At 46.6% G+C, this 27258-nt stretch overlaps 1 protein-coding gene across 1 annotated transcript in view; it reads left to right on the top strand.

Annotated features, from left to right (window-relative positions):
- The window catches only part of LOC126525664 (beta-scruin-like), a 37235-nt gene extending 10531 nt beyond the window's left edge, over positions 1–26704 (top strand). The window contains exons 4-16 of the mRNA XM_050173578.2: positions 534–717; positions 3319–3531; positions 4333–4679; positions 7219–7271; positions 8036–8128; positions 9850–9969; positions 11445–11632; positions 13214–13359; positions 15289–15405; positions 17037–17220; positions 22146–22343; positions 24769–24983; positions 26118–26704. Of these exons, the coding sequence (XP_050029535.1) occupies positions 534–717; positions 3319–3531; positions 4333–4679; positions 7219–7271; positions 8036–8128; positions 9850–9969; positions 11445–11632; positions 13214–13359; positions 15289–15405; positions 17037–17220; positions 22146–22343; positions 24769–24983; positions 26118–26332 (2273 nt within the window). The 3' untranslated portion in view covers positions 26333–26704. The remainder of the gene's footprint in view (positions 1–533; positions 718–3318; positions 3532–4332; positions 4680–7218; positions 7272–8035; positions 8129–9849; positions 9970–11444; positions 11633–13213; positions 13360–15288; positions 15406–17036; positions 17221–22145; positions 22344–24768; positions 24984–26117) is intronic.
- Positions 26705–27258: the final 554 nt, after the last annotated feature.

Here is a 27258-nt window from a genome sequence, read left to right as displayed (position 1 = left end):
CACTTCGAGAGTGTGCTAGCCGCTCACTAGAGTGGCATGCACGCACCGTGCGTGTTCGCTGTCACAACGATGGTGACTGAACATGCTAAAAATAAAATTACTAGGTTTAGCGTCTCGCAATTGCACAGTAGGATGAGGGACGTTAGTCGATGGCCTAGAATCAATTTCGAGCCCTTGCATTTGTTCAGCGTGCACCAAAAGCACGTTGGAAAACTGAAAGCACAATGAAGAACGTTCTTGAACGTTCTTCAAGAACCGAAGAACGCTTCTCCAAGAAGTGAAGAACGTCGAAGGCGGGATGCAAGATACGCTAGCTCTTGCATGCCGCCCCCACCGTCATGTGGCCTCCATCGCCAGTATTCGAACCCCCCGACCTCATGCTTAGCAGCGCAAAGACACGGCCAACGAGCCACCGGGGCGGGCATACGCGTGCCTTTACGCTTCTGCAGTTTCATTCTTTCATGTCGTGTGGTTGTGGCGCTGTATGTCGGCAAGTCTGTTGCAGTCTCGGCGTAACATTGTTTCACCGCAAGGCGGCTACAGTCCCGCCGACGTGAGCAAGGGGGAGGCCCGCGCCCAGCGCTCGGTGTTCAAGTTCCACGTTCGCGAGAAGCGATGGGACAAGGCGGCCGACATGCTCCACGCCAGGGCCTGCCACGGGGCCACCGTGGTCCACGAGAAGATCATGGTCGTCGGCGGCAAGGACGACAAGGGAGAGTGAGTCCTCCACTAGGCGGCGTAACTCGTAATGAGATCGTTGTTTTGGCACGTAAAGCCACGGAACTTATTTAAGTATAGCCTTACTCTTGCAGTCACATTTCACTCGAAGGCAGCCTAAGTAGAGAAACTCTAGAAAGAACAGATGCAGATGGGTTGCGTAGGGTAGATGGAGGTCAGCGTACCCCAAATACCGCGTGAATAAGGCGTTTCAGTTTTTTGTGCACCCAAAGTTAGGCGACGCCAGCCTCGGGCCGTACAACAAAACGCAAAACGAGCACAAAGGAACGCAAGCTGGGCATGCGGCTTTCGGTACGCAAGGACGCTTTTGTGGGGGACATGTGAAGAACTCAGACCCTCGTGCGCGCAGAGCAGATCGTGTCTGAAAGGACACTAAATAGAAAAATGATATCGCCTGTGTTAGCCTAGTAAGAGAAACCTTTGTACAATACCAAAAATGCCGCTCCCATACCGCGAGTACAGGTTTGGTAAACCAGAAAAGGCGAAAACAGGAAAGATGGCCAGTGAAGCCGCCTCGGAGTTTCCGCACTGGCTCGCCGTGCGGAAACCTGACGACGTCTGCGAGGTTCAAGTTACTTGTTTATTTAAAATAGACAACATTTTGTTTTAAGGGAACCAAAGATTGAGCATGGCAAATTCGGGAAACTATATTGAGCCAACGGAGCCTAAATACGTAATAATTTGAATTTCATAACGTCACACTGACCTACCGGCGTTCGAGATTCAGGGCGCGAAATAAAAACATATTGTAGTGAAATTAACAAAAATAATTTTTTCAAGGAGGGCTTTGTCAGCCTATACCGGTTTAGCGCTTCTCATTCGTGTCCCTTAAAATGTAGTTATGCAGCACTAATGGACAAAATTGAAGCAGACGTACTGTACCTACACGACGACTCCATCTTAGCAACACGCCAAGAAGCGACACCTACACAGTCGCCTGTGTGCGTTGCCTCTGTGCGTTTGTTGTCTAGATCTAAGTGATCGCATTTGGAATTTTTTAGACTGACGTGATTTTTTTTTTTGTACCCAGCAAAAGTTACAGTGCTTCGAATGCCCTACTTCAGGAGAGTCTTCACTAAAACACCATGTAAATAAGTATATCAGCGAACGTAAGTTCAGAAGCATCTTTAGCACTTCTGCTTCAACGCGGCCGCATCACACGTTTTGAATATGCAAGCAGGACGCTGTGCGCGCGTGCGGGAACAGCTAGAACAAGTGGCGGCTCTCCGTTTTCGCACGTGGCTTGTGCAGCACAAAACAGCAGGTATTACGAGGCGGCCACGATAAAAAAAAAACAAAAACAATGGTTGAGACAGCGCCTGTTGAAAAGAGGAATTACTGCAGCGTTGGCGTTGGCCGCTTGTTGTGAGCAGCTCGTTGTTTGCTCCTAGTCAGCTCCATTCACTTGTTTTGCAGTGTTTCTTGATGCCGCTTTACCTGTTCCTTTTTGTTTGTTTCTAATGTAAAGAAAGTTTATTAAACGCATAACAGATGGCGCATAAAGCTATTCACGTATTACGGTTTAAAACCTTTGACAGCTCAACAATATTGTTGACCAAACAAAAACATCTGCAAGAACTAGACAAATGCAAATGTTAGTTCTTGCTTTTAAAGTTACCGTTGTTATCTACCTTCTAAACCGTGGTGTTCACAATAATGTCGACTGTGAGCCACAGCAGGTGTTTTGGCGACAAAACCTGGTCTCTTCATATGGCGCACCACATTTTGGTCGCGGCGAAAAGTGTTTCCTTTATTTAACCAAACACTTATTTTCATCTCCATAGAGGCGCATCTCAAGAACACACACTAACCTTGCCAAAGCAAGTACCGAACATCAGTCTAGGACCATGCATTTCACTTTATTCGGCTGCTCAACAATATTTTTGATCAAATGTATCTCGCTTAGCTTTTGGAAAAACGTTTTCATATTTCAGTTGGTATGTATTTTAGCAATATATGAAGTAGAAATAACCCAATAAGGAAATTCTAGGCCATCTCATTCTTATCTTGGGTCAGCTCGAGCATCTCATGTACTCGATGCGTCGTGAATACAGCTGCTTCTGCCTTCGTTACAATAGCAAGGGTAGTTAGATACGCCTTCTCATCTTTGCGAGGCATTTCATTTGGTAGCCACTACATGAATCGAACAAGCAACAAAGTGAAGGAACGCATTCAGGAAATCAACTTTATTTAATGAAAACGTAGAATTAGTTAAGAATGATCGATAAGCTTGCGATAAGCTTCTAAGTTAACAAACTCAAAGAAAAGGAGAAATGGAAATCAAGACAGCTCACCACTGGTGGTAGCCGAATCTCCGCAATCTCCGCGAGATAGCGCGTGTTGCTATGCCAATTGATCCACGGTCCCCCCTTGGTGCCTGTTATCTAACGTCTCTTTTATCCTTGCTCCCTTTCCTTTACATATATTACCCCACCTCACGCCGCCGGGCTCCATTCAGGTGTAAGGCAGTATAAAGCTGAGCCTCAGTTGCGGCCAACAGGAATGTCCTCCTTTCTACTATCGCTGTCATCGGAGAACCAATTACAGCCGCTCGCGTCGTGACAGTCGTGGTCATCCCAGGATCCTGCACTCGGTGGAGGTGTACAACCCGGCGTCAGACAGTTGGGTTCCGTACCGGAACCTCCCGCTGCCCATCATGGGTTGCGGCGTGGGCTGCCTGGCCGGCATGGTGTACGTCGTCGGAGGGGTGACCACCAAGAGACAGGTGTTCTCCGGCATGGTGCCCGCCGAAGTGCTGTCCAGCGTGCACACCACGGACCCGAACGAGCGCACGTGTGTATGCAAACTATGCGTATGCGTATCAAACAAACGTAACAAAACGTATGCGTATGCAGAGCACAGGCGTATCAGCCATGCTTAAAAGCTTGATCTGAAACGTTCGAACGATAACCATCACCGGCAAGTCCTCTGCCCACAAGTCGACGAGCAGCCATTCCTAGATTGGTCACGACACTAAATATTGTGTCTTGTCTGAAGCTCTGCTGACCGAGAAATGCTTAAACTTTTGGTCTGAGAAGTTCGTAGAAGCGGTGTCTGATGAAGTGGTAATTCCTTGCACACAGCAGAACGCAACGTCTTCAGGACGCATATAACCTCAAGTGTATTCTTCCCACTCCCCACCTGTAACCTTACGAAATAAAGAAAGCAGGAAAAAGGAAGAACTCTACGAAGCACGACAGCGAAATATAAAATGACGCCAAGGTTAGCGCACCCAGCAACGGAACCGAATATCACACACGTCACCGCTGAAAGCCTAGTAACATACTGATTAGACAGCAAAAGCGGGTAGCTGATGTTCCAGATGAGACGAAAGGAAAGAAGCTGTGTTGCGCGCAGGTTTATTGCTTAAGTGTTCTATGAGGATTAAATAATTGGTGCCAAAAGAAAGGAGTTAAAGAAAGTCGGGTGCGGGAGAGGGTTACGTGGACGAGGCGAAGAAATATGGCGGGCACAGAATGAACTCATCTGGCCCATAAGAGGGGCACTTGTGAAACGTCGGGAGAGAATGGCTTTCGTTTTTCAGAGCGCATTAAACGAGCTGAACGAGACGAAGAGCGCGGCTTTCCACTGCAGCTGGGTGCGTCGCCCCAGCCTTCCGGAGCCCCGCGCGTACTGCACGGCTCTGACCATCCACCACGAGCTGTGGCTGGCGGGCGGTCTCAAGCCCTCGGGTCGCGACCCAGCGGGATTCACCAACGTGGTAGACGTGCTCGCGTACGACTCCATCCGCGGTCGTTGGGAATTCCGCTTCAAGCTGTCCCGCCCGCGACACGCGGTGGCCGCCGCCAACGCCGACGACCGCATCTACGTCATCGGCGGGATGACCTGCCAGGAAGGCACGTCCGTGGAGGACGTGGACGTGTACCACAGGCAGCGGCTCGGTTTTCTCGACTGCCAGTGCCTGCCCAAGAAACTCACAGGTACAGGTGCTGCACTCGTGTCTGCAATGTGCGGTATTTGTTCGACATCTGAAAAACGGGGAAAGCACTATCGAAGAAAAAAAAACAGAAAGCAGTACAGAGTCTATTTTGCTAAAGCGACTTACCGCGGTAGATCTGTGGCTATGGCATGCTGCTGCCAAGCATAAGGTTGCCGACTTTATTTCCGGTTACGGTGGCCGCATTATTTCTGGTCAGTAGTGTTCGTGCACTCTGAATTCGTACGTGCGTTAGAACGAGAGGTGCGTATTCCTACGGTTGGGCAGCGCAACGCAGACGAAGGACAAAAGGAAGTGGACGACACGAGCGGGTTTACACGGTCAAAGACGATCGAAGCACGTTGAACTTGCTTTCTGAGGGATATGTAAATCACTTTGTTATTACTGGTGTCGGGAGCAGCAGCTGTCCACCAGCGATGCCGCAGGAACATGCGGAGATTAAATGTCGTTTTGTCAGCGCGTAGCGAAAAGCCGCGACTGTCGTTCGCTTCCTTCGTTAGCGTTCATCGTTCCCTGTTCGGTTGTACGAGACGAAAAAATATCCATGAAACCAACGCGCCAGCGTATCACGTGCACGAAACCACTACTTGCAATTTTGACGATTTTTTAAAATTGCGTCGCGTATCCCACTACTCTATGAAGCGCTCGGGCCAAGGCACTTCGAAAAAACCTCAACGCACTTCCCCGTCACCGTAGGGAGCATACTGCGTTTTGAACGTTGTCCCTAATTGTTTTCTCGAGTGTTTAAACTAGCCTTATGTGGCGTGTATAGTTAAAGGGGCCCTGGAAACACTTTTTGAACATAGTAAGAAAACCTTAGTAACTTGCGATTCGCTGATGATATTGCCTTGCTTAGTAACTCAGGGGACGAATTGCAATGCATGCTCACTGACGTGGACAGGCAAAGCAGAAGGGTGGGTCTAAAAATTAATCTGCATAAAATTAAAGTAATCTTTAACAGTCTCGGAAGAGAACAGCAGTTTACGACAGGTAGCGAGGCACTGGAAGTGGTAAGGGAATACATCTACTTAGGGCAGGTAGTGACCACGGATCCGGATCCTGAGACTGAAATAATCAGAAGAATAAGAATGGGCTGGGGTGCGTTTGGCAAGCATTCTCAGATCATGAACAGCAGGTTGCCATTATCTCTCAAGAGAAAAGTGTATAACAGCTGTGTCTTACCAGTACTCACGTACGGGGCAGAAACCTGGAGGCTTACGAAAAGGGTTCTACTTAAATTGAGGACGACGCAACAAGCTATGGAAAGAATGATGGGTGTAACGCTAAGGGATAAGAAAAGAGCAGATTGGGTGAGGGAACAAACGCGAGTTAATGACATTTTAGTTGAAATCAAGAAAAAGAAATGGGCATGGGCAGGGCATGTAATGAGGTGGGAAGATAACCGATGGTCATTAAGGGTTACGGACTGGATTCCAAGAGAAGGGAAGCGTAGCAGGGGGCGGCAGAAAGTTAGGTGGGCGGATGAGATTAAGAAGTTTGCGGGGACAGCATGGCCACAATTAGCACATGACCGGGGTAGATGGAGAAGTATGGGAGAGGCCTTTGCCCTGCAGTGGGCATAGCCAGGCTGATGATGATGATGAAGAAGACGAAAACCTTGCCAATCTGTAGAAGAGGCGCCTCCTGTGAAGATGTGGGCCAAATATTCGTGCACTACGTGCGAAAGGGAATTTACAATCTCGTCTCAAAGAACAGTCAACAATCGCTCGCTCTCGCTCTCGTAGTGACTTCATCGCAAACAACGAAGCCCACCAAAAGCTATTAGCTGCTTTCGTGATGGCGATAACATTCTAAGTAATACTACTACTGCTAATTTGGAGGTAAAGAAATCAAAAATATATATGTATGCAATATCAAAAAGACGGAAAAAGGCGATTCCTCTTTGCACTGCCGATCTACGCATGGGAGTGGCGCGTAGCTGCGTTGCCTCCGAGATAGCAACGGTGTGCTGCGTGGAGTAGATGTCGTAGACACCGCGGGTTACCGCGACGAGGCTTCTCACCCTTTATCTAGAAACCTTATCTCACGTATATCGCCGGTGAGACGCTCTATTTTTGGGCGGAGCCTTGCCCCCTTGACAAGTTCCCTGTGTGGCTTGCAAAAGCGCTAGTGGATACGAAAGAAGAGAGAAAGCCGATCGTTGGTACGATTGTATTGCGTGTATGGATTCAAGATAAAAATAAACATTCAAAATAAACGCTCAGTGACTACGTCGAGAGAGTGAGAGAGAGACACACACAGCTTTATTTATCCCATCTTAAAGGGAAAGGGGCTGCGAGTAGAAGGCGAGGGAGGTTATCCTACTCGCGCTGGGCCTCCTCTACAACCTCAGCCCACCTCAGGATAGCTTCCTCCGCTTATACTTGGAAGGATTTGAAATATTTTTGCGACGGGAGGTTCGTGAGGCGGCGTCTTTTATTAGTGAGACCATTCAGTGACTAGTTAGAAAAGTTTTTCAGGGCCCCCCTTGAACGCCGTCATCATCTTGCACTTTCATGCAGGACTGGCGGCAGTCACAGTGCCCCCGGAATCGACGGAAGGGTCAGGGCTGAAGGTAAGACTCCGTTCGCGCCCATACCTCTGGTTCTTCTCTCTCTCTTTTGTGGAAGTTCGGTAGCTGGACATGGGCTATGAGCGAGAAATCATGCAAGTCCATATAGTCACGTTGAGCTGCACACTGTTATGCGAGTCCGTCATATGCAGACACACAACGAGGGTCGTTGTGTCACTGCCGTGTCACGCTAATTCATGTTGTGTACTACTTACGGTGACAGCTACAAAGCGTTGCCTTGAGCAGCGTCACGCGTAAAATTCAGGACCGAGAATCGGGCTCGCTGAACGTATCTAAGAGAGTGCTTTATATCGGTAAAGTTAGTAGTGCACGCGCATAGGTGACTCAAATAACGCTTAGCTGACACAGTTCGTCAAAAAAGATTCACTAGAAAAGTCGACTCTTCGATACTTAGTTTGTTGAATACTCGAGGAAGAATCTGACATTAATTTTTAAAGACATAAAAGCTTTTGAAGCACCGAGCCTGTGGCCACTTTCACTAATAATGAATCAGCAATGCGCTGCAAAAAAAAAAAAAAAAGTTCCACAACTCCAGGTTTTTTCTTTTCCTTTTCTTCTGCCGCTTTCTACAGGTGTCTGGCAAGCAAGCCTAAACATTTTCTTCTCTCTGTAACACATCAACGCGGGAAGACACGATCTTTCTGTTATCATTGGGGGTATTTCGTACTCATCGTACAAGGGTAGTCATCACATTTTACCCCTCCTTGGCACGATATCCTTCCTCGGCTCTCTTTTTTCCCAACCAGAGCGGCGCAAGTTCCAGGGCACCATCGTCGCTGAAACTGGACCAAGGCGACCAAGACAAGCGGAGAAGGGCGCACAAGCCGCCTAAAGATGTGGTTAGTACATATAGCGATGCTCATTGCTTCCAGCGACCGCGATAATCTGAAGCAGGCTGCTGGCGCATGTAATGCATGCTTCCTCTGAGGTTAACATGCCGCTGCAATCTTGATGTGAAAGTGACAACCAAGTGCTTGTTCTTTTCTTTTTGGCTGAACAGAATTTTTAAAAAATTGGCAGTGGTAGATGGCCCAGCTCTAATCCTTCAACTGGCTTGCGCGAAGAGGTGGACACTACTTTCACTGCAACTCGAAAGACATGTTAGACTAATAAACATAATTTTACTAATTACGTTCTTTAACTAATTACTTTGCAGCACGTGTTGTAATTTAAGAATTGTAGCCAGGGAGTTTACGAGGCAGAAAGAACTCGGAGGATGAGACCAGTTTCGAGATCTGCGCCATCGAACTTGGGGTAAAAATGTACTGTTGTTCAACCGTCTTAGCAAAACGCTTATGTATGCATTGAAACATAAAAATAATTGCAACGCCGATGTATTTCGTTGCGCTGTTTGGGAATGAAGACAACGTCAAACTAAAGCGTCATTCTTAGAAGTTGTTCCAAGTGTATACGCCTTGCGAACTCACCGGCCATAATTTGTAACTTGCAGTATGTGCCACATTGCAATTATTTAAAAACTGAATTGGTGAAATAATCTAAATAATTGATTGTGCATTTCAATTTGTCGTGCAAATAATGTCCGCGTAATCGAGTAACGCCGCTCAAGTAGCGCAGTATATTGCTGTCTGCCACACAAAAAAATTAAATTAAATTATGGGGTTGTACGTGCCAAAACCACTTTCTGATTATGAGGCACGCCGTAGTGGAGGACTCCGGAAGTCTTGACCACCTGGGATTCTTTAACGTGCACCTAAATCTAAGTACACGGGTGTTTTCGCATGCCGCCCCCATCGAAATGCGGCCGCCGTGGCCGGGATTTGATCCCGCGACATGTGTGTGTGTGTGTGTATATATATATATATATATGGTACCATTCTGTTATATTTCATTTCGCTCTTACAATTTTCCGCTAATACTGTATAACGCCGCACGTTTCATTCTGTTCTTTTCTTTGTTTATATGTTGTCACCCACACCCCTCTGCAAAATATATATATATATATATATATATATATATATATATATATATATATGTATGTTCAGTCTAAAAAAAGTATCCGTGATATTCTGACAGCTTATTTATTTATTTATTTATGTTCGATACCCTCAATCGCCGAGGAATTGCAGAGGGGTGTGGGTGACAACATATAAACAAAGAAAAGAACAGAATGAAACGTGCGGCGTTATACAGTATTAGCGGAAAATTGTAAGAGCGAAATGAAATATAACAGAATGGTACCATAAAAAAATATAACTGAACTGAACAGAAATAATCACAGCATGTTATACAATACTAGTGGCAAAATATGAGCGTAAGAGAAATTTAGGAAAGGGAGAAAGAAAACAAAACAGGAGAAAAAAAAACCGTGAGGAAGCAAGGAAATTGCAGGCATCGCGATAGATCATCGCGTTATAGATTATCTTAGACCAATCACTCTTATATCTCTGTTCTAAGAGCTTAGATCAATCCCGTTAGAAATACTGCAGTTGTGCGCCCTTTCCACTACGCCTTTCTTTATTTGCGATATTCACAAAACTCGCAATTTGCGCACGAAAAAAAAGAAAAACAGGGTGACGCGTAAGAACGCTCCGTCACGCAGTACGCAGACAAGGACCGCTCAACCGAGGAGATCGAGGTGCCTCCCGAAGTGCGCAAGAAGCCGACGCCCCATCCCAGACCCAGGACGGACGCTGGCGACGTCGATGACAATGCGGAGGGAGTACGTACTACGCATACTGGATGAGACAAATCACAGCATTCGAAAACAATGGACCACACTGGCACTCAACTCCTTCATGGGGGACATCAGCGTTATTACGCATTTAACGCTTTTAGTGTCCCTGATGTATATCGACACGTTTTCGCGTTTCCGTTCCGCCATGCCACTGACGCCAGGTAGGAATGTGAGGGCGATACCAAGAGAGCATTCGTCACTATTTCTATTTTTTTTCGTTAGGAATATCTATAAATAAACAGTTGTGTTCGTTTTATAATATCTTAGAAAAAAGATACCCAGGCGCTGGAAATGCATCTCCTCCGAAAAAAAAAAAAAAGAAACACGATACTGAAAATTTCAGTAGCGATAAGAAATCGGTTCATCAATATTGACCGCGCCATATTGGGCGGAAATCGGCCAGGGAATATGATCGTACAACAACAGCCCAGGAATATCTCTGACGCTACCATTACAAGAAACCTCTCTGGCACAAATGATGTTCAAAATAGAAAAATCGTATAGACTTGGAGCTGTACACCTCAACGCCGTCATTGTAACCATCCTATAACGTTACGGTATGCACAATCTGATGCTGTCAGTGAATAGGACTACTGGCACTGCTTATCTTTTGCTATAAACATCTTTCCTAAATGCTCAAGCTGATGCTCATTCACTTTCTTCCAACTTATTTCTGGTTCTCATTACCAGGTAATACTTATATGGCAAACGTCAATCATTTCACATACGTGTAGGTAAAAATTGGGAACGCTGTTCCCCAATGTGTATAGTTATAGGCTGCAGATACATACAGCGTGAGCGCGCGCGAACTTGCTCACGCTGTCTATATCTGCAACGCTGACGCTGGAAAGACTGGAAATAAATGGAGAAACACTCAAGAATTACCATGTGTTGTATGCTGCTTCATGCAACACATTCACATGTCTGTGGCTACATAAACGTTCGAATTTAGCTTTCATGGTTGGTTCAGCGTCCTGTTATTTCAGTCATTAGCTTACTACGAAGTATGTACTGTTGTATGCCGTGATTGTCTTTATGTCGTATTTCTTCTCTCGTTTATCGTAGTCGATACATGTATAAGAAAACCCGCCTTTTTTTCGCATTTCCACTTGTGCGTGGACTCATTACTAGACACTGTCTAAAAAATACAGACATCACTCTGTGTATAATGTGTACAATGAGGAGTCACATTTTCCTGTTGAGAAACCATCTCACACTGCAAGTGGCGCTAACTGTGTCAATATGACCGTTGTAAACAGCACATATAAATAACAGGGACAACGAAAGAAATGCCTCAAAAATGCCTCAAGCGCTTGCCTTGCGTATATTTTTTTCTCTGTCCCGTCTAAGGCTTTTTTTAAACCACGTGTGGATCCCAGCAACGCAGTGCCTCAATAAAGACGAGCTGCTGCAACTCGCTGTTCCCGTATTTGGCATTCGCACGTTTGTTTGTCGTGCAGGGTCATTGGCCTCCTAGTCGTTTGGCCGTCGACTCGAGCACCTTCCTCGGAGTGGAGGCGCTCAAACTCCGCACACCGCTAAGCCGACCTAGCCTGCCGCGCTTTTATCACTACGTCCCCGCGGCACCCACGAATGACCCGCACCACGGCATCACCGTACGCGTCGACGACGATTTCAAGCGCACAAAGTGAGCGACATGTACAGCCTCAGGTGCCACTTCACATCGATACACGAGACACTTTCTTCCAGCATGTATATACAGCACATATGTATTCGAGTTCTTCAAATTATGGCTATGTACGTCATGTCACTTACGCTGTTAATTTATTAGTCACCAACGAGATTATGTTACTGTGCATTTTTTATGTGACTTACTTATGCACGTGTAATTATTCAGTCATGGTACTCATACTAAAACGTGTAATTCTTCCATGTTAACGATTTGTTGAAACTGCTGTAATTTGTGTTTTATTACATTTAGTTTTTAAAGGAGGTCCCATTGCAGTCTCTGACTTCAGGACCTCCTTCCGTATATTAACATCTTGGAATCTTTCTTACAACACAATAAAACTGATTCTGCTTCTGCTTCTGAGAGATCCTCCGGGAAACAGCGTTGCTTTATTGTGACAACGAATGCGTAGCTGTCAGGGACACTGATGTGTAGGCAAACGGGTGCTTGACAAAGCGTCTCACAAAGGGGAGGGAAGGATGGAGGGAGAGGGGAGGAACTCTGCCACTCAAAGCGTCTCACAGAATTCCCCCTCCCCCTTTGATCTGACCTCACGGGTCAAGTCCGCCTGCTATTTGGGCATCTATCGCAGTGCATTCCAGAGCAATCGCTCGCGCGGGCTTACACTCGAGAAAGTACAACGGCGCTCTCAATGCGCACGCAATCTGATTACACGAGACTCTTTCGCAACCGAGTTGGCAACAACATTCAAAAATTTCCGAATATAGCAGCACGAATGCACCTCTCGCACCGAGCAGCATCTGGTTCCTGAACGAAAATTCTGAGCATCGTGGAAGTATGCGAAAAGGTCCAGCTTTCTCTCTGATATAAATTCACATTTCGGCGCCAAAAAGAAAGAAAGGAAGAAAGAAAGCTTTCATTACAAAAGGTGCCTTTTCCAGTTGAAAACGCAAGTTGCACGTCAATACAATTACACAGAAAGCGTCTGGTATGTATGATCTCTTTTCTAACTCACAGATAAAAATAGTTTCTGCAAATAAGTAAGTGGGCTTCCAAATCCATCAACGTTGCACCATATTACTCAAATTACAGACACCTGCACCACAGTATCCTGTATAATAGATTACGCTATACATGCCAGGCAGTCATCTAGAAATCAGACCCGCCGCGTTACCTCAATGTCTATGGCGTTGCGTGGGTTCGATCAGAGTTCGATCAGGGTTCGATCCGGGTTCGATCCTGACCTCAGCGGCCGCACTTTAGTGGCAGCAGAACGGAAGAACGCTCGTTCACCCTGCTTGGCGTGTACTTAAAGGAACCGCCAACTGGTCAAAATAATCATGAGTCACTCCAAAACTGCGTGGCATCATAATTAGATTGCGGTTCTGACGCGTAATATCGCAGAATGTAATTCTGTAAGTTAATCTAGAACGTGACGAATAATATACGAAATACCAGAAGGCGTATCCTAATAAAAAAGAAAAATATGTGATCGGAGTCCACACTTGCAATAATGGAGCTTGAGAGATAAGCGGTCCTGAATGCGCATTGCCCCTTAAATTCAAAACAACATTGCAGAGAGATGCTGGGGCTGCGTGATGCCAGCGGACTGCCGGCTTTCGCCCGGAAGCTGAGAAGGGTCAAGAAGGTGCAGGATGATACGCTTCCGGTCATTGTCACCTTCGGCGGCCTCGACCCGAGAGATCCACTCAACTATGCCAACGGCAAGTGCTTCGACAACTCTCGAAACGGATGCTTACCTAACATAACCTTACGGCATTGTTTGTCGCGTCCTAATATAAATATTGATCGTACTTGAAAGGCGCGAATCTTTTTTTTTTTGCATTTCATCGTTGTTTTCGCAGAAGAAGAAAGAGCAAAAGGTATGCAGACCCCACACACTGTGGGATTTAATGTTGGAAACATTTTGCAGATAGCTAACTATCTAGCATATCATTTCTTTTTTTTTTGAGGTGCGGCATCGACACAGTCGGGCAAAAGTGTACGGACCGCAGGCTCATGGAAAAAAAATTTAATTGATTTGTAATTCAGTGGCATCAACGCAAGTAAGTAAGAGATCTTCCAAATCCATCAACATTGCACCATATTACTCAAATTACAGACATCTGCGCCACAATATCCATGCCATATGTTTGGATTGCGGTCCTCAAGTACAAGCTAGATTCATAGGCGGAGAAATAAATATCGGCTTGATCGCGAAATCACTCGTCCGTATGCTTTTGTTCAGGGAAGTACGTTGCACACATGCGCGCGTGTGTGTTACAACACCCGGGCAAGGCGGCGGCACAAGGATGGCTTGACTAATTTGTTGTACTGCGGCTGTGACGTGTTATGATTTGATCCGTTAAGTCGGGGGCCGGTCCTGAAGGGCAGTTCACTGGGTAAGCAGTGCCGATACCGAAGGCTGTGCATTGTCACATGACGTCTAAAAGGGCTAGCTATCACCAAAGGGAGGGAGGGGAAACAACAGTGTTCGCTCAGGAGGGAAGGAAATAGGGGGTGTACGAATCCACGCCACAGCGCGACAGAAGCAGATCTCAAAGGCTATGCTTTTGCGGATTGGAAGCGGCGGAAGTGATTACAGAGCCGGGAACACGTCGTGGCCGCCACATTTTAGGCTCCATGTGTCGACGCTATTCAACGTTACGCGCGGCAACCATCTGAAAGCGCAATCTCGCACGCGGGAACTAGTGTGCCAAGTTTGTTACTCCCTCGGGCTGTTCATGCGTCTGTTGCCTGATGGGCACATCATCAGGCTGTTGCACTGGGGAACGCTGGTTGAAATCGCATCACCGAATATGTAGCTCTTTATTGGAGAAGCTTCGAAACAGTAACCTACCTACCTGCCATAAATTGTCCGGCAAGATGATGGGAGCGCTTCGCATTAAAATAAACGCAACGTGCGTTGATGATTGTTTTTGCCGACTTATTTGCACCAGCAGAAGAGAACACAGTTGTTGCAATTATGAATCTCCGTGCTCTAGATAGCATCAGCAGCACAAGATGGTGCCATCTTTGCTCCGGTACTCCGTAAACTGTAATGTGTCTACGGACAGGACGTAACCTGTTTATATATTTGCTTTAGCACGTGATAGTTGGTATATAGTTTTACAAGGTTTTCTTTTTTCGCTGACGTACTTGCCGTCTTACGGTACTGCGCACTTAAACACTTACAATGCAATCGTTATCTGCACCACAGTGTTAATTATCCTAAAACGTTGAACAGCTCATTTTGTTAAATGCTGTCTCCTCCCCTACAGCAATGTTCCGCCGGGAGACTGTCTGGAATCTATCTATCTATCTATCTATCTATCTATCTATCTATCTATCTATCTATCTATCTATCTATCTATCTATCTATCTATCTATCTATCTATCTATCTATCTATCTATCTATCTATCTATCTATCTATCTATCTATCTATCACACATAAATAAATAATTAAATAAATAAATAGACAAGGAATCTAGCTATCTATCGATGTATAACACATAAATAAATAATTAATTAATTAAATAAATAGACAAGGAATGAGTAAGTGCAGCAGCCAAGTGAGCTCGAACAGTTTTCCAGCGGGGGTTTACTTGAGGCGTTTCACACTCTCTCCCGTCTGGTGTCCGAAAAATAACAGGACGCGTAGTCCTGCACTACCACGTGCTCAAGAACCGCTGGGACCTGTGCGGCATGATGCCCGAGCCGCGCAGCTACCACGCCGCCGTGCTCATAGGGAACGTCGTCTACGTCACCGGTAAGATGGCATTGCCACGTGGCGCCTCTTGAAGCACTGCAGGGGCACGAACAAAATAATCATCGCATATATTTAGATTGTGAGACCACCCTTCTATGGAGAACATCGCATCTTTCGTTTTATCGCACGCCACAGTGGCTCAATGACTCGGCTGCAATGAGCATTAGGTCGCGGGTTCCTCTCCCTTTTCTGACAGGGGGGGGGGGGGGGGGGGAAGCACGCAACGCACTTATGCCGTACTTTATAAGGGCACACGAGCGAAATCCGTGCGTCGAAATTAACCTGGATCTTCCTCTCCCACTATAAGACGTTTGGGCTAGCCCATTTGTTGCTTTGGCAAGCTGAGTACTAGTATTTACTTATAATTTTGTTGATTGCATTCCATCAGATTGCTGCGTTGAAGAGAAATAATTGCGCCCGCGGAAATCCGCAGAAGTCTCGCGCAACTCACATCAGCCGCCAACAGCGAGCGTCCATACGTAGATGCATATGTAGATGCATGCGTAGACCACCGGCACATGCGCCGGTCATCTCAGACGTCGTGTTTTGCCGGTCGCTGCTATGCTACCCGCTTTGAGTTAGAAGTCCGCACTGAAATGGTGCTACATTCTAGTTAAAATGCTTGCTAAAAAGTGGGCTTTAGTAATAATCGCCGGAAAAGCCGTACGACAGGTACAGCCCTAGTAGGTTCTTTAAGAAAATTGTATAAAACTGTATCAACAGCAATATCTTTTCGCGCTCATGTGCAATGTAAATTAGTTATTAGCGCTTTGATTAAAAAGTACAAGTTATAAATATCATACGTATAAATATGATATATACACTTGAAAATCGATTAAACGAAGTGTTGACCACGCTCGAATTATTTCGTTAAATCGAGAAGTTCGGAAAATCGAGTAAGGATTTTTCGGTCTTTCGAAATCTAAAATTGTAACGTAGCGACACCCAAAAGGTACCGCGGGATTGTACTATTTGCCGTTAACCCCCTCCTGCGCGTCTAAAACGTTGGCGAGGGGAGGCCGAATACCGCAGCCCCTAGCGCCGTCTGGTACGTAAGAACGCTATCGACTGCCGAGTTCTTTGTTCCGTGCATGGGCGTGGCGTGCAGCGTCGTCAAATAAAGCTAGAGCCGCGACTAGGCTGTCTAGATATTCTAACGCGACAGCGTTAGAGCTCACTCTCGAAGAAAAACCCGTCTGCGTCAAAATTAGAAAGAAATCACACCTTTTTTCTTTTTACTCATTTATTTCTGGAAAAAGCTTCACTAAATCGTGTTTAATCAAGCTAGTTTCCTATTCCGGGTTGATGACAACATTGAACCTTATGCGTACTTGCCGGGGAATGGAACTTTCTTCGTTAGATCGGGAACTTGGTAAAATCGGGTTTCGTTAGATCGAGTTTTAACTGTAAATGTATATAGTGTTGATCATGAGAGCTGCTACCACGTTTTCTCGGTTTCGGCGAGAATCGGGTCTCACGCTTAAGACCCTTCTTTCTTGATTATACGAAGGCTCTGCTATATGAAAGTGTACATCATTTTGCAAAATGATGTCGCACCCGCTTAACCTGCTTTACGTACCAGTCTTGTTAAAAGCTCTACTTTCCGTGCGGGCTCCGCCTTTCCCATATAGGGGGGTTCGATCCAGAGACGCGCAAGTCCGGCGAGCTGGTAGCCTGCAAGACCACGTTCGCCTACGACATCGACACCATGGAGTGGAGCCGGAAGGCCGACATGAAGCAGGGTCGTGCGGCGCACGGTGCTGCGTGCTACCAGGACAAGCTTTTCGTCTTCGGCGGCAGGGGTCGCTTCGGACGGTGAGTCACCGGACGGTGAGTCCGGTGAGCGAGATCGGGATGCCTTAGAACACGCACCTATCGAGCGAGATATAAGAAGAAAGAAGCATGTGCTTGCTGCGGTGAAGCTAGAGAAACGATGGAGCATGTTTTATTAGAATGTGACGACGTCTGCCCAGCGGTCGATTTAGGCACCACTGGCCTCCTTGAAGCCCTTGGTTTCACCGGGAGCTGTGGAAAAGTAAACATGTCCGCGATAGAGATTTGTAAGAGGCGCTTGGAAGATTGGTGGAAGAAAAGTAGGGAAACGACAAAAAACGGAGACGTACAAAAGCAAAGTTGGCAATTTGGGGATTCACCCGAGCTATATCTAGAAGGTCTGCATGTGGCAGTGCGACGCTGAAGTGTTCGACAACTCGAAGTACACGGACAGAGGATATGGCGAGTCAGTTCTGCAGAAACCTGCGATGTGTAGTAAGGTTCACGAAAGAGAAATATATTGTCGTCTACCCGACAGTGGACGTAGCTGGCCTGCCCGATGCATTCGATCTTGAGAAACAGTAGGGAACGTGACAAAGCAGAGGAACCTGCTAGCACTAAAGCCATCACCCACTTCCAAAGGGAACGCTCGTATCATATCATCGACCTATTCATTTCTCTCTATATATAGAAAAGTGAGTGACCTTACATCTCGATTTGGGCGCTAGAAGCCGAAAGCGGGACTTCTGGCAGGACTTCTGGTCGCTTGCTCAGCTGGGAAAGCACAGCTTGGTCAACATGCTCCGCCATGCGACAAACTGCACTATTCTGAATCTCATATTTCTCCTGTAGAATTGTATGTCCAGTGAAACTAAATCAAGCACTCAGAACCATACCTTATAGGATAACTAGGGACAACGCAGCGCTGACCGTGCACACTTTGCGAGTGATCAGTAGCCGAACAAGCGAAGCCTCAGCCTGGAGCCAACATACCGACGATGGGCCTTGTCTTCGCCTGGGCTGGGACAATCAGCTTACGAAAACAGCATAATGCGGCAAACAGCACAAAAGAACGGCACGAAAGGATAAGAAGAATTGACGATACGGATGTCTTCCTTAATCTTTTGTCCAACCCTCCGCGGTTGCTTAGTGGCTATGGCGTTGGGGCTGCTAAGCACGAGGTGCGGGACCAAATCCCGATGATGGCGGCGGCATTTCGATGGGGGGGAAATGCGAAGGTATGTGTGTATTTATATTTAGGTGCACGTTAAAGAAGCATAGGTGGTCCGAATTTCCGGTGTACCCCACTGTACGGCGTGCCTCATAATCAGATCGTGGGTTCGGCACGTAAAACTCCATAATTTAATCTAATCTTCTGTGTCATGTTTTGAATGTTTGCCGTATTGGGTCTTCATGCCAACAAGTTCGGCTAATTTGGAAAGATCGGATGCGCTTTGTAGACGATCACAAGGAAGAAGACAGGACAGGCGCCTGTCCTGTCTTCTTCCTTAATCTTCAGGCTTCAGGCTTAATCTTCAGCTTCACAGGAAAATATATAGGTGACTTGAAGTGATCACCAGTGGCCAGTGGTGATCACCAGTTGGGCCACTGGTGATCACCTCAAGTCACCTATATATTTTCCTGTGAAGCCTCTGTCGCGTTCGACCTCGCTGAGTCGTAGCACACTCAGTCCTTCACTGTTGTTTTTCACCAGTGCGGTTTCGGAGGGCTTTCTGTGCTGCCCGACAATCCGCGTCGCAGACAGGCACAGGTGCGGTGGAACGAACTAGACTATTAATAACTCCCTCCGGGTTTAAAAAAGGAAACACAGTCTGGACCGCTAACGCGGATGTCCCCCCCCCCCCCCTTTTCTCTCCCGCCTCCTCGACACGAGCGCTGCACGAGGGCTGCTTTTAGACAGCCTGTTGTCGAGAGGAACCAAGCACGAATGTGCATATAGCTTTGCTACACCACGTGGCGACGCAGTGACCAGAGAGCCAGCGTGCGCACGGTTAGCTCCGCGCGTGGCCCAACTATGATCGCGATGAACAGCAGGTGACAGAAGGGGCGCTTCGCCCTGGAGCAACTGTTTTCATCATGATGATCTTGATCATGATGATCATCATCATTACCATGGTCACCATCATCATATCTTTATGTCCACTGCCCAGGGAGAAGGTCTCACCCAGCGATCTCCAATCACACTTGTCTTGCACTAACTGATTCCCAGCTTGCGCCGGCAAATTTCTAAATTTCATCGCCCCGCCTAATCATCTGCCGTCAGTGACTGCGCTTCCCTTCTCTTGGCACCGAATCTGTAACTCCAATGGTCCATCGCTTATCTGCCCTACGCATTACATGGCCTGCCCAGCTCCATTTTCTTTCTCTTAATGTCGACTAGAATAACGGCTGTCACTGTTTGATACACAGCGCTCTTCTTCCCGTCTCTCGAGGTTGCGCCTATTATTTATTGTTCCATTGCTCTTTGCGGTGTTTTTGTAAGGGGCCTTAATTATCTTGACCAGGAAGCTTGGCAAGGGGACGAAGCGAAAACCCTTTTACGAAGCATTAGACTCATTACTTCATTTTTTCATTGAATTCCCGTCATAGATGTTGGAGATGTAGTCTAAAAGCAATACAAGGGTTGACGGGGACTGTACCGCCCTTGTACCCCCTTGAACCCCCTTGAACTGCATGGGGCTCAAACAATACGCCAGCAGGTGCAAACGACTGTATTACAGTGATGATGTTTATGCGACTTTATATGCCCGTTTTGATGGTTTTTCTGAAAATTTTAAAAAACAAGATCATTCGCGAAGTATATTGAGTAAATCTGGGGAACTTTAGGGGCGATATGAAGGCTATTTTTAAAGCATTTGTGTCAATTAGACGTGGATAAGCATTGCTCTACTTTCGTTTACGGCCCGTTTATAGGTTTTCTATTAAACGCCTAAAGAAAGCTTCCCCACTTCTCTAGCAGGTCCATAAACCGCAAGATTTCACATTTGAAGGAAATGGTGCCGCTTTATGGGTGACGTGTGCCAAAAGCTTGCAGCATCTAGCTTAATTGTGTGCTTTTAATATTGCTAAATACTCTTTCACCAATTTCTTATGCGTTATATGAGGCATGTAGATGCATTTACTTGGTCTCCCCGTTCAGCTGTGCGAGGCGCCGTATTCATATTTCGTTGCAGTAGGACGCATGTTGTGAGTTGTGAACGATAAATGTTTAATGTGTGCAAGTTAATTACAGCCTTTGTAGAGAGTTATTAAAGCGTTCCACGGTGCCATACTGCCACAATCTGCAATGTTTCCTAGAGTACTAAAGCAAGTGCATAGGACACCAATTTCAATTTTAATGACGATTAGAGGTATGTTAAGTGTAATGTTAAGTGAAACTTTCACGTTCCAGGCTTTATTAGAAGCGTCGCGAATAATTACTGAACCGTAGTTTTTTTTATTCTCATGTGCCAGACAAGGTTTGTAGTGGCTTCTTCGAATTTACTCGGGCAACTAAGCAAGGCAGAATTTTTTTTACATTTGGTGAAAGTAAGGTGCACGTTACGCGCACGCAAAATTTGAAGTGCTTAGGCTGGTTACGGCATGTGCAATGAATCACGTATTCAAGCGCTTCTGATCGGATGTGATTAAGCTTTACGAGCATCGCAAAATTTAGCATGGACCCCTGGCATAACTACACATTCCAGCAAGATTAAACTTAGCAACATTGGACTGACCACTAAGAGGAATTTGCGCGCAAGGTTAAATGCTTATGCATCAAACAAAGCTTTTGCAGAAACTTTCTTAAATACCTGTTCGAAATTGTCACTCGCGACCGCAGTCTGCAGCCACGTTTCCCAATGTCCCGAAAGAGGTCTGCATTAGACAAAGTTTACATTTAGCGGGAATGGGGGCCATGTTAATGTAATGTGTCGCAAAACTGTCACGTTTCTGGCTTAATTGGAAACGGTGAAAATAATTACTTAACCCTCATTTTTTGTTTGTTTATTTGTTTGTTTGTTTCAGCCCTATATGCGTAATGACGTGGGTCATGGAATGTCTATGCAGCATGCATCATATGGCATCAAAATTAAGAAGATTTCTCTTGAAGCATATTGACAAAGTTATCGAGCAATAAAAGAAAAAAAGAAAGAAAGGAAAGGGTCAGGACATGAGGAAAGTGACAAGACACGTGACAGGGCAGCGAACTGGTTGCACATGCTTGCTTGCTTAAAACACGAGCTCGCATTCGTAGATTTTTACGGCTATTACAGACACGCTTTTATATGTGGTAAACACATGTAGACAGATTAGATTGCATATCAGATATTGCCACGTGCATAAAATCCAGCCGTTCTGTTGTTTTGGCGCTTCTGTGGAAGTTGAGGACGTCGCAGTGAACTGAGTGTCGGTGACGACGCACTATCAGCGAAGATGCCGGACTGAAACTCTGCGCTTCCTTTAAGGTTAATAGTTCTTGCCATATTGCAACGTGACCATATTTCCAAGCTGCAGTGTGACAGTTTGCGATGAAGGAAAACAAAGCAAAACTTTTTTTTTTAATTTCTCCGTGAATGGTACGGCCTCCTCTTGCCTCTTGGCAAATGGATAGACAAGCAGATAGGCAGACAGAGATATATATTAGATAGAGATTTTCCAGCTACAGGGCACTAGCTGGGGATGAAGAAAACGAAACAACTCTGTTTTTTTCTTCTCTGACTTTCTCCGCGAAATCTACAAACATCTCTTATTTCTACCGATAAGCCGATCAAAAGCAAAGGCCTGCGTATGGACTTTGGGCGCATCTAGGAGAGTTGCTTTTCGTGTATTCACCGCAGTCACGCAGTTCAAGTGTCTATAGAGGGCTTAGTGGTGACTGTGAGCGTGTCCTGCTGTTAGGGTTTTTCTTTTTTTTTATGACCATCTTGTTTTTCCGTGCGCTCTGCGCGTTCTTGCTTCCCACACAGGGCCGTGGCATCGACCGAGGAGTACGACCCGGCGTCGGACACGTGGCGAGAGGGCACGCCCCTCGACGTGCCCCGCATGGCCGTTGGGTGCGCCACGGTCGGTGACGTCATCTACGTGGTCGGCGGCATGGTACCGGAGTCGGACGATTTGTACCGCGCCGTGGACAGGGTCGACATTTACGACCCGAAGACGCACGCGTGAGTCGGCAGCCACTGACGACGCATGGTATTTTACGTCCCCGAGCTCAATCAAAGACGCTGTAGCTAGCGGAAGTCATCGGAGTGATTCTCGACCGCGTAGTTGTTTATTTTAACGTTCAGAGAAAGCTCGTTACGCGAACGTTTCTTCTTACGTTGTAATTTGTTCGGCACACTCGCAGAAATAGAACCTGCTTTCTCCTGTCCAATTGCATGCAGTAACGACGTCTTCACAGAGCCGTGAAATCACGGCTACGTGGTACCCACGTGAATCATAGTCATGCTGCGTCGTAGAACGCAATATGTCGTAGATGTGACATAGGAGAGAGAAAGGGTCTTGAGTCTGTGCGACACATAACCATTTATTACAGCTTTCAGAAATCTGGAATGAGAATACTAACAGCAGACACCATTTCGAAACGGTTTTGCCTGTACGCGTCAACGAATGCCCGAAATCCGAGAACCCGCGAGCTTTGACACTTAGCCCCTTGAGGAGTGTAGCCACCACGGGCCCCAATATCAAGCCCTAGACTTGTTGCTCTGCTTCTAAACACCACATTTGCTCAGTCGCAGTCATAAGTGGGCACATTCACCCAGGAGTACATTGAATAACATTGAACTCCTCATGTGTATGACGTCATTGTAAAAGCTGGAAGGTCACTCAACTTTATTTAGAGGAATTCGAAATGTTCACAGCCAAACCTAAAAAAACTGCTTACCTGACATGTGTGGGCCCAATTTTTGAATACGCGTGTGCTGTCTGGGACCCCGCGCAAAATAACTTGATTGATAAGCTAGAAAAAATACAAAACCGAGCTGCTAGGTTTGTCCTGGGGCGGTATCGACGGAGAGAAAGTTGTACGGAAAGAAACACGAATTCAATTGGAAATTGCTTTCCTCTCGGCGGAAAAAGTTGAGACTTTTTTTCTATTTCTCACATTTAACAATAAGCCTGAAATTAGCAGTGAAAATATTCTAAACAACCACATTATGTTTCTAGGCGTAATGATCATTCTCTCAAAACCTGCCAGTACCGTGCCAGGACGAACTTGTTAGCAAATTCCCTTTTAATCAAAACTCTTGTGCAGTGGAATCAGCTGTGTGAAGAGCAAGGGTGCTGTACGAGTGAAGATTTCTTTTTTTTTTTGCCCTCCTGTAACCCCCCTCCTATAACACCTTCGGGCAATGCGGGGTAATTCTTTAATAAAGAATAAAGAATAAATTTCACAGGTGTAAGATAGAGCGTTAGCGATCGGTGAAGTGTGTGGTGGACGTGCGTAAGAACGGGAATGACCATCGGCAAATGTGAGTGGACGTAAGTATACCGATGAGTGAGCGCTGATGAGAGAGAAAGAGCTGACGCGAATACGAACGTGAGTGGGTGAGGTAGTACGTGTGAATGGAGGCAACTATAAACGCGAGTGACCGTTGGGCACTACAAGCGGGCGCTAGTTAAGAACGTGAAGGGCCGACGAGTGTGAGCATATCATGGCGAGTGAGTACATAGCCGGCAAACTTTAGCGCTGCTGCTGGTCATCGCCATTATCATCATCATCATCAGCCTATCTTTATGTCCACCGCAGGATGAATTCCTCTCCCAGCGATCTCCAGTTACCTCTGTCTTGCGCTGGCTGGTTCCAACTTGCACCTGGAAATTTCCCTGTTTCTTCACCCCAGCTAATCTTCTGCCGACCTCGAATGCGCGCTTCCCTTCCGTTGGCACCACACTCCGTAACTCTAATGGCCCACCGGTTATCTAACCTACACATTACAACGGCCTTCGCAGCTCTAATAGCTCTTGTCAAATAGCATGCAAATATATATACACTGGTGAATATCCACTTACGCCAAACTATGGGAGCAACGACGAGGAGTCCGTGTATAGCACGCGCCTTCAGGTCCTTGTGCCTCAAGGGCTGTGGTACGGCACTAGTGCTTTTTGCAGTTTTTAGCGTGTGACCAATTTTAGCACATTGTAATTCTTTAACAATGTATCTTTCGCGTCCTTGGCACGCTTCATAGTCATTGTCATGGTTTTATTACGTGTAGCTCTTGCACACTCTACAGCGACCGCCTTTTAGGCCAGTTTACAGCACCGTCCCATCCATTGCTCGTAATTTATCGCTTCACTCTGAACTCATTACCATCGGCCTGGCGCTCTTTGGTCATACTCAGCCTTTGCGCCACAAAACACTATATTCATAATCATGCCAACTGTAAAGGGGTCGGGAACTCGGCAAGCTGCTCAAGCTTTTAGTCCCGTACTCGTCCTATTCCAAGGGAAATAAAGTTGATTGATTGATTGATTGATTGATTGATTGATTGATTGATTGATTGATTGATTGATTGATTGATTGATTGATTGATTGATTGATTGATTGATTGATTGATCGGCGATGGGTTCACCCCTGTCCCCCCCTCGCAGATGGTCCGAGGGCCATTCGCTGCCCAAGCCCCGCGCGTTCCCCGCCGCGGCCTCGCTGGGCGAGAAGCTGTGGCTGGTGGGCGGCTGCTACGACAACTCGGAGCCCGGGCTGTCGCTGGTCAGCCTGCGCGACGTGGACGTGCTCGAGCCGAGCGGGTGGGCGCACGTGGGCTGCACGGTGCACTCGAGACACGCGGCCGGTGTCGCCGTGGCCGGTGAGACGCGCGCGGGACTGCATGGCCGAGTGGAGCGAGCGGCTAACGCATTTACTCGCGGAGGGAGTGAGTTGGCTCGTTGGACGATCGATCGACTGACTCCTATATGGATCGACTGATTCACTTGAGGGCGTTATAGTTGGCGGTTGCTGATTAAGTGATTTGTTAGCCGGTTGAATTAGCTCGTAGTTTTGTTTTGTGGATGAGCGAGTTTATTGTAGATTGATTAAGTGATTGATCGGCGATTGGTATATTTATTCATTCATTCATTAGTTGTGCGATCGTTGATTCATTAATTGAACGATTAATGCATCATCGGCAGTGAATCACTGGCTGGCTGACTGATTGAGTCGTTCATTAACCGAGTGGTTGAGTGAGTGACTTGGATTGTTTGCTGATGAATTGAGTTAATGGACGGTTGATTCACTCGCTTACTAATTGAGCATTGGTGTGTGTGATTACTTGGCTGATGGACTGATGCGTCTATTGACTTGGCAAGTAAGTGGGTTCATCTGTAGTGGAGGGCTACGCAGGTTACTTTTGATGTGCCTGAGGGGATGCTTAAACATGCACCTAAATTTAAGTACGTGGTCATTGAGAAGAACGGGACTTATTACACGTTTATGTTGCGTTGGCCTGATTCTCTTAACGTAAGCCTGCACCCACTTTTCAAGCCTTTTGTTCGCTTAAAACACTCCTTTCATTGACGCGCGTTTACATCGGCTCGGCTGACCAAGAGACTGATATGTATATGCACGAAGGCAACTGTGAAATTTTATCGTCTTATATTCTCGTTGTCTGTCTGCTTCTCCTAGTCTAAGCGTACACGAGCTAGTCCAGCTTTACAGTCGCTTGAAACACTCCTTTCATTGACCATTGCATCTGATCGGCTGACTAGCAGACTGATATTTATGCGTGAAGGCATCTGTGAAGTTGTACTGTTTTCTGTATTCTCATTGTCTGCCTGCTTCGCCTTAATTAAGCCTACACCAACTTGTCCAGCTTTGTATTGGTCTAGTTCACACCTTTTTTAATGATCAATACAACTGATCGGCTCTAGGTGAACTGATATGCATGCGCGAAGGCCACAGTGAAGATTATATTGGGGTGTTTTCTTTTCTGCTTGGCTCGCAGACACCAACATCTACGTCATCGGGGGCACGAGCAGCGTGCTCAACGGGCCCATCAAGCGACCGGAAGTGTACCTGCAGCTGGAGGACAGCTACAAGTTTCCCGCCGAGTACCCGGAAGCCATGACCGGCATTTCGGCCGTGTGCGTGCCTCCGGCGACGCCCACTTTCCGGAGCCAGTCCCTGACGTGCATGATCACGGACACGCTGGCCGAATAATGGCGCCGCTCTTTCCGAGTTCCAGTCTCGAAGCACTAGCCCCGTTGCACCGCCATTCCACATCATCAAAACGGGTTGACGGGGTCTCGCGACCGTTCCTCTTGGCAAATTTAATTGCGCCGCGATATGCATTCACAGTCGTGGTGCAATGGTTAACGGTGCGAATGCAAGCAAATATAATACGAATTTCTTGCTTTTTATATATATTTTAGATACAAATACGTGAACGTAATTTACATGCCGACAGGCATGTGCGTTGCCTGTACGGAAAAGAACTGACGCTCCATATCTCTGCAACCGGCCCTCTGATCGCAGGAAGCTATATGTGTGAATGTTGATATATTGGTACTGAATAAATTGTTCGATTTCTGATGGAGTGGTTTCATTCAGCACGGAAGAAAGAGAGTAATCATTTCAGAAGTTCCTTCGTGTCATTTATAGATTCGTGATCATTTACGCAAAGCTATTCCATTGTGCTTTTTTTTCAATCTCCTCACTTCAAATTTGCGTAAATACCGACACAAGCATCAGGCGGTGACCCGCACCGTTATTTGGACAGCCCAATCAAACGCGCTCCTCGTTTATGGGGGGTCACTTTCGTTTGCTTTCAGAGCGAATAGCATTGCCTGCCATGAGTGCATTTCTTATCTAATCGGCTGACAAAGAGGAGCAGGCAGAAGTGGAGAGGGATTCGTGGGGCCGCGTTTGTGTAGTGATAGAGAGAAACGGAGGAGGACATTGGTGCCGGTGTCTGCGATCGGCTCGCTTCCCCTTGCTTACCTTGCGAAGGCTGGTCGAAAATCACGGCGGCATACAACGAGAGGCTTTAAAATTGCACTAAAACAGATCGCCAGCGAATATGAGTTGGAAGAGCTATGCCGTACCTGTGGCCAGAAGGGCTCAACAATGTTATACTGCTACGCAAA

The sequence above is a fragment of the Dermacentor andersoni genome, chromosome 8, assembly GCF_023375885.2.
Source record: "Dermacentor andersoni chromosome 8, qqDerAnde1_hic_scaffold, whole genome shotgun sequence".
Taxonomy (NCBI): domain Eukaryota; kingdom Metazoa; phylum Arthropoda; class Arachnida; order Ixodida; family Ixodidae; genus Dermacentor; species Dermacentor andersoni.
Note: the sequence above shows the minus strand (reverse complement) of the source record. Positions and strands in the feature narration are given on the sequence as shown.